Consider the following 7,656-nt stretch of genomic DNA (forward strand, 5'->3'; position numbering starts at 1 on the left):
TTTTGAAGATCATGGTTTATTATGCAAGTGAAAATGGAGTTATGTTTTGTAATTCGATTAAGAATGAGATTTTAAGAAAAGTGTTTTTAAGAATTAAACGATTATTTTAAATGAAAAATTCTTTTGAAACTTACGGTGTTACAGTATTTTGATTAGCTTTTATGGTGAAAAAGCCATTAAGTTAATAAGTTAAAAAGTCTTTTGCTTAAAAAGTGTTTTTTGAAGTTATTTTGGTTAAAAAACCAAAAACAGTTTAAAAGGCAAAGTTTTACGTGCTTTTTAAAAAGTGTTTTTTGAAGCTAATAGAAAAAATATTCTCAAAAGTGTTTTTGAGTTGCATTACTCCTTTTTTGATTTACTAGCTTTTCAAAAATCCAATAAGCCAATAAGTTGTTTTGAAAAGCAATCCCAAACACCCCTATCATATGTTAATTCATTAGAACGATCATCTGTTTTCACATTTCTCTTAAAAGTTGCTTTCTAAAATGTTCAATATTCTATGTTTTTCAAAAGGTAATTCGCACCCTTCGAATGACCCATACCAAACTGCTTCATGTAATTCAAAAGGCACATCACATTAGCTTAAATAAAAAACAAAACATTGAACTTTTTTGGGAGTTCAAGGTTTTAAAACTTGAACATCTTTTGTATAAGGACAAATTGCAAGAAAGACACTATGGTGTTGTTTGTTTTTTCAGAAAAAACCACTTTTGACCATTTCTTGCTGCGTCGTGCAGCACATGCGCATCACTTGGCCTTTCGCAGCTGTTTGTTTTTTTGGAAGACTTCTAACCTAAAAACCGTTGTGCGTGTGCTGCGTGACGCAACACTAGACCATCCTCTTCAAATCACTTCTCACTTACTTTAAGTTATATTATTCAACTTAGAATTGTTTTAATTTTTTTTCAACAACATATTTATTATTTTAATAATATTTGAAGAATATTATAAATGATTGGAGTATACTTTACATAATTTCAAAACTGTTTGGTAATTTCATATAAATATTTTTTATGTTATATTGTCTATAACTAAATATTAATAAATTGTAAAGTTAATCATTAAAATTATCAAATTTATTGAAGTTAACCGAAAAAATAATCATTTTCTTCGAAACTTTAACAAAAATGAACATGTTTTAGCTAAATTAATAATTTTATTTACTGTTAGTTAGCAAATATTATGTTTGATTCTTTTATATAAACATCTTTAAAATCATATCACCATAACGATCTTTATATTTTCTTTTCATATGATTAAACTAAATAATTTTTTATTTAAATTTCTTTTTAACTATTATATAGTTAATTTCACTTTATTGCAGCAGTGTGCAAAGGTTAAAAACAAACAGACTTCTTACTACGGGATACAACCGTCTGTTAAACCTCTTCTACTGCCGAGGGTTGCAAATGTGGTCCGCATACTTCAGTCACTTTCGCTTCGAGAAAACAAACAACACCAATATTACCACAAAATTTCGATTTTGACACTGGGTTTTTCTTCTCAATGATGTCATTATATTTACAATTTTGTTGTGATATCAACCAAATGACCAGTTCTTTCTGTTCTCCCGATAACCATCTTTCCCCAATTGCAATAAAGTCACTAAATTTATCAAAATTTAGATTTTGACATCGAGTTTCAAATTGCAAGAAAGTCACTATATTACCACAAATTTTTGATTTTGCCATAGAATTTTTTCTTTCACAATTATATTATTACATTTACAATTTTGTTGCATTGTCAATCAATTGATTGATCCAGATGTTATTGTGGTTTAGAAGCTCGATTTGTACAACAAATAAATGAATGTCGGTCCAATAGTTCATACTCACTTACAATTCAGCAAAAAAGACATAATCACCCTTTTAGGAGATGTTACTATGATTTAGAAGCTTGATTTCTACAACAAGTAAATAAATACCCCTACAAGGTAGATTTGTACAGCAAGTAAATAAAGACCCCTATAATGAAGATCCTTACAAACTCACTTCTAAACCAATTGACCAATTACCATGAAGGTAACATTCATAATTAAGGTAAATTACATTTCTAACCCTTATATTAACTCTCCAAAAGAGCCCTTGTGGAGAGAAGGGGACTCCAACATATATAGTAACTTATATTACCGTGTCGCACCAATATGAGATACACTAGCAATTGTGTGTTATTGAAATAGACTTATTAAAATTGTGACCTATTAAAATCGTCTGTTGCCGCCTTACTGGTTACTAAAATAATGTGTTATTGTGCTAAAACCGTGACTTAAAATTGGAGGACTTATTGAAATTGTGTCTTACTGAAATCATGTGTTATTGAAATCTACTCTATTCTTGTGTCCTTTCTCATCATGCATATTTGCAATAGTAGACATTTGTTTTGTTTTGGAAACCTTATTTATTAAGCTATAAAGTGAATAGTGATTCACGTTATATGTGTTCTAATACATAATTATAGCATAATCTTAATATTATAAATGAGTTAGATAAAAGGGTTGAAAATCCGTTTATCCGGTAGATAAGGGTATGAGTTCAATTATTATACATGTTTCATCCATTATCAATAATATACAACTCAAATTGACTTATTTTCATGTCAACTAATTAAAATTATCACCAATTATAGTTGACCAATACAATGACTTATGAGTTGAATTGCATTTAAAAAGAAAATTCACATGAACTATTAAAAACCTTGATTTGTGATTTTAAAATATATCAAATAAAAAAACAGATGAACTAATTAATACGTGGATTTCTGATTTTAAAAAGTATCTAAGAAGATAACAGATGCACTATCAAAAAAGTTGGCTTGATGTTTACCTCCATGTTCGTAATTGTCTATTCTTGTCGTTCATATTTGAATTGATGTATTTTAGGTTGTTTTACAGTTTCCATTCATATTTGAATTGATGTATTTTAGGTTGTTTTACAGTTTCCAGTACTCTGCTTTTTTAAAAGTTGTGGATTTGGCCCGAAAAGAACTTTTATGTTTTTAGTCCCTAAAATAAAGTTTTGCAACACTTTTCATCCCTCGGGTGGAATAAAAAAAGCAATGGTTTGTAAAATAACTATTTACTAATTTACGACTAAACATCACTTAGTCAATTACTAATTGACAATTAGTCAAATATTACCTAAATATTTAAATTGCAGAAATTACAAGTATAAAAGATAAAGGTGATAATGAAATTAATATGTGAAAAATAAAAACAAAATAACAACAAAGTTAAATGGTGAAGACCAAAGAGCGACCCAAGTTTGACAGACTTTCAGGCAACTCGTACATTGAGCAATACCATGGTGGAAACTCAACTATCCCAGGTTTCACGAACTATAGCCAATTCCAAATCTCTAAATAATTCATTGAACTTCTTACAATGTCTTAAGAGAACTAAAAATTTTATTTTGGGAAGAAATTTGCTCAATATAATGAAGATGCATAGACTACACATATAATCATATCAAATGTTAATGAATAAATAAAGTTAAATTAAATCTTTTCTAAAAACATTACATATCTCTTAGATCTTGGATGATAGTATTTTTATTAATAAATGTTTATGAAAAAACTTAAATATCGATATGTTACACCAGCTGAGTAACAAATTAAAATAAGTCAATTTCCAGTACTATACTCGAAATGAATCATAATGACCCGTCAATCTTTTATGTCCTTTATTTGAAAGTTTTTAATGATTAATATATTAAATATGTTCATCAAATTATATTATTCAAATAATAATCCATTTTTTTTATATTAAAATGTTTAAGATATTACAAGAATCTAAATGCACTTCAAACGACTTTCCATTAACCGTCACTGTTAAACTTGCTAATGGCCTAGCTATTGGCTTATATATAATGAGGATTGTATGTCGACAATAAACTATTTGAAAATAAAACCCCTTTTTCATGGCTACATACATGAATCATTTCAAGTTCTTGCAAACCATCTCCTTTGTATATGTGTTGGTGACAGTGAAGAATGTGACTGGATCATCAGTAAGCCATGATGAAGAATGCTCAGCCTTGTTTCAGTTTAAACAAACAATAATTCATCAAGATGATGCTGTTTGTGCTGCTTATGGCTCTCAAGTGTTCCATTCATGGAACACTAGTTTTGATTGTTGTTCATGGGAGGGGGTGGCGTGCAGCCATGACCATGATCAGTACTTTGGTCATCATGTGATGGGTCTTGACTTGAGCGAGAGGTCGCTTTGTGGGCATATCAACTCCAGCAGCACCCTCTTCAGCCTTGTTCATCTTCAGAGACTCAACCTTTCCATGAACAACTTTGGTGATTCTCAAATCCCATCTGAAATTGCTCGTCTAAAGCAATTAAGAAGCCTTGATCTCTCTGATTCTGGGTTTAGTGGCCAGATCCCGAATGGAATCTCACAGTTGATTCAGTTGTCTTCTTTAGATCTGTCAGGGAATTCACTAAAGCTTCACAGTCCTAGCCTCAAGGACCTGGTGCAAAACTTAACAGGACTCATAGAACTTCATCTCTCAGGGGTTGACATTAGTTCTTCTGTACCTCATTTCTTGGCCAACTTTTCTTCTTTGAGGTCAATCAATCTTAGAGGGTGTTCTCTTAAGAATAACTTCCCTGCAGCCATACTTGAGCTACCTAAATTAAAATTTCTTGATTTGACATTCAATCCCAACCTCACTGGTTCCTTTCCTGAATTTTGTAACAGCAGCTTACTAGAAGAGGTGAAACTACGTGTCACAGGTTTCTTTGGGATTGTACCTGACTCCATAAGCCACCTTAACCATCTGAAAGTCTTGTCCCTTAGTAAATGCTCTTTCTCAGGGGGCATTCCACGTTCACTCTCTAACTTGACACAACTCACTATGTTGGGTCTTGGTGGCAACAAGTTCATTGGTTCAGTTCCTTCATTGGTAAGCCTTTGGAAACTCGATGTTTTGGTACTTAGTGGTAACAAATTTGAGAAAGGACGTTTTCCCAATTGGCTTGGAAAGCTGACTAAACTTAGTGAACTCTATCTAAATGATATGAACACAAACAGTACTGAAATCCCACTCTTTCTTGCCAACCTAACCAACCTTAGTGCATTAGGTATGGCGGGAAATTCTCTTATTGGCCGTTTACCATCCTGGTTGTACAACCATACCCAACTAAAAGTATTAGATCTTCAAATAAATCAATTGCACGGACCAATTCCAGACACATTTTCCAACTTCAAAAATCTTGAGTGTCTTGGGCTTAGTAAAAACAATTTCAGTGGTAGGGTTGAACTCGACATGTTCCTAGGACTCAACAAACTCCAAACACTTGAGTTAGGTCATAACATGATATCAGTAGTAGCCACCAACAACTACACCAATGCCACTTTGCCAGAATTGGAATCGTTAGGACTGTCATCATGCAACTTGAAGGAATTTCCTGCCTTTTTGCGCTTCCAAAATAAATTGAGTTTCCTACTTCTTAACAACAACAAAATTGATGGCCTGGTACCAGTGTGGATCTGGAACAACAGCCGGGACACATTAGTGTTGATTGACCTTTCATTCAACTCCATCACTGGCTTTGACCAGCACCCTCATTTTCTCCCATGGACAAATTTAGAAGCATTTTTTATCAGTAATAATCAGGTACGAGGACAACTACCAATTCCAGCACAAACCACAGTTTTTTATCAAGTCTCACATAATAATCTGACAGGAGAAATACCAGCATCGATATGTGAATTGAAATCTCTTCAAGAGTTCGATTTGTCTTTTAACAACATGAGTGGAACACTTATTCCTTCATGTTTGGGCATCTTAAGCAATTCGTTAGTATCTTTAAATCTAAGACGAAATAACTTCCACGGAAAAATGATGAATACTTTTATGCATGGAAGTCTGTTGACAAAACTTGACTTGAGCGAAAATAGGTTTACAGGTCAACTCCCAAGATCATTGACAAACTGTACCAATTTAGAGGTTCTCTCTCTTGGAGATAACTCTTTTCATGACGCCTTTCCTTCTTGGTTGGGAAGTCTTGCGGAGCTACAAGTTCTAGTTTTGCGGTCCAACAATTTTTATGGTCCAATTGACGGTTCCACGACTGTTTCCTCACAGTTTCCTAAGTTGCGGATCATAGACCTCTCTAACAACAGTTTCAGTGGTCACATGGACCAAAACTACTTCCAAACATGGCATGCCATGAGGTCCGCCAATCTTGGTATATCATCTGTTATGAAATCAAATATATCCTCCAAAAACGTCATAAACAAATTGACATACTCGGTGACATTAATACACAAAGGTGTCAAAACAGAGTACGATCAGATTTTAACCATAGATATGTCCATTGATCTCTCTTGTAACCACTTTGAAGGAGAAATCCCGCAATCACTACAGGATCTTCGAGGGCTTCAAGCACTCAATCTTTCCAACAACAATTTTACTGGATATGTCTTGCCAACTTTGGGGAACCTAGAGAATCTTGAAGCTTTGGATCTCTCTCGAAACAAGCTATCCGGGAAAATTCCTCAACAATTGGTGCAACTTGGCTACCTTTCCATCTTCAATGTGTCATTCAACCATCTTGAGGGGCGCATACCACAAGGAAAACAATTTGATACATTCGATAACAGCTCTTACATAGGGAATCCCCGATTGTATGGGAAACCTTTATCCAAGGAAGGTCAATATTCATCGGCGTCAACACTTCCACCAACAAGCAGTGTGTCTGAATCTCTGCTCCCAAGTGAAAGAATTGACTGGATCATCATATTATGTGGAGTTGGAAGTGGACTAGCAGTTGGTATTGTTATTGGGAGCAATTTGTACACAAGGTATAGTGATCGGTTCACAAAGAGGAAGGACAGATGGGTAAGGCCACTTCGCAACACAAGGAGAAACTAAGGTACAATGATTCGTTATATAATTCGTAACAATTTTTCAAGATAAAAATTTGTTATGTTTATGTGGTCTCAACCGATTTGAAAATGATTTACATATGTCATCCAAAAAAAAAAATTCGTATGTCATCCAAAAAGGTATAATCAATATTATAACCATATTTTTTATATGTTCATTTTATATTGCCGATTCGGTATTTTCAGTTGATAGAAAACCATAAACTTTGCATATGTATCTTAGGAGGTGTCATAGCTTGAAGTTCAGAGGGTAACGAGAAGGTGTACAAGACTTTCAAGGAATTTCAATTTGTTTTACCAGTATGTCTGAAATACGTTTAAGATTGTGTTCATTTAGTTGGATTTCTTTGAGTAGACTTTCATCGTAAGATCTTTTATGTATCATATAGTATCACTTTCAGTGTTTAAGTTTATCGTTTATGATGGCATGATCATAGACTCTTATGTAAGCTATTGGTAAGTAGTCACAACCTCATATTTTGGGTTGTGAATGAGCATGGTGCGGTACGGTGCGATTTTTGGCCAAAACCGAACCGAAAACCGCAACTTCGGTTTTTTGAAATTTAGAAACCGCACCGTTCGGTTTTTATGCGGTTCGGTTTTTGCGGTTTTTTATTATGGTTTTTTGCGGTTCGGTTTTTTTTTTGCGGTTTTTTGTTAGTTTTTTTTGTTTTCGTTTTGCCTTTTTACTAAAAATCAAGCAACTCAACGAGTTACTTTAACTCAGAAGAGGAGTGCTAATCATTTATTGGAGATAAACA

General features: G+C 33.4%; 1 protein-coding gene across 1 annotated transcript; it reads left to right on the plus strand.

The window, feature by feature from the left end:
* The first annotated feature begins 3,904 nt into the window (after positions 1 to 3,904).
* Positions 3,905 to 7,374, plus strand: LOC145092339 (receptor-like protein 7). Its single transcript, XM_079030267.1, has 2 exons — positions 3,905 to 6,882; positions 7,119 to 7,374. The coding sequence occupies exon 1, from the start codon at positions 3,915 to 3,917 to the stop codon at positions 6,879 to 6,881; it is 2,967 nt and encodes a 988-aa protein (XP_078886393.1). The 5' UTR covers positions 3,905 to 3,914; the 3' UTR covers position 6,882; positions 7,119 to 7,374.
* The last annotated feature ends 282 nt before the right edge of the window (positions 7,375 to 7,656 follow it).

The sequence above is a fragment of the Lactuca serriola genome, chromosome 1 (genome assembly GCF_051521515.1).
Source record: "Lactuca serriola cultivar US96UC23 chromosome 1, Lser_US96UC23_V15, whole genome shotgun sequence".
Taxonomy (NCBI): Eukaryota; Viridiplantae; Streptophyta; class Magnoliopsida; order Asterales; family Asteraceae; genus Lactuca; species Lactuca serriola.

Excerpts from the sequence above, each read along its gene's own strand:
- LOC145092339 (XM_079030267.1), top strand. The coding sequence starts at position 3,915 with ATGGCTACATACATGAATCATTTCAAGTTCTTGCAAACCATCTCCTTT.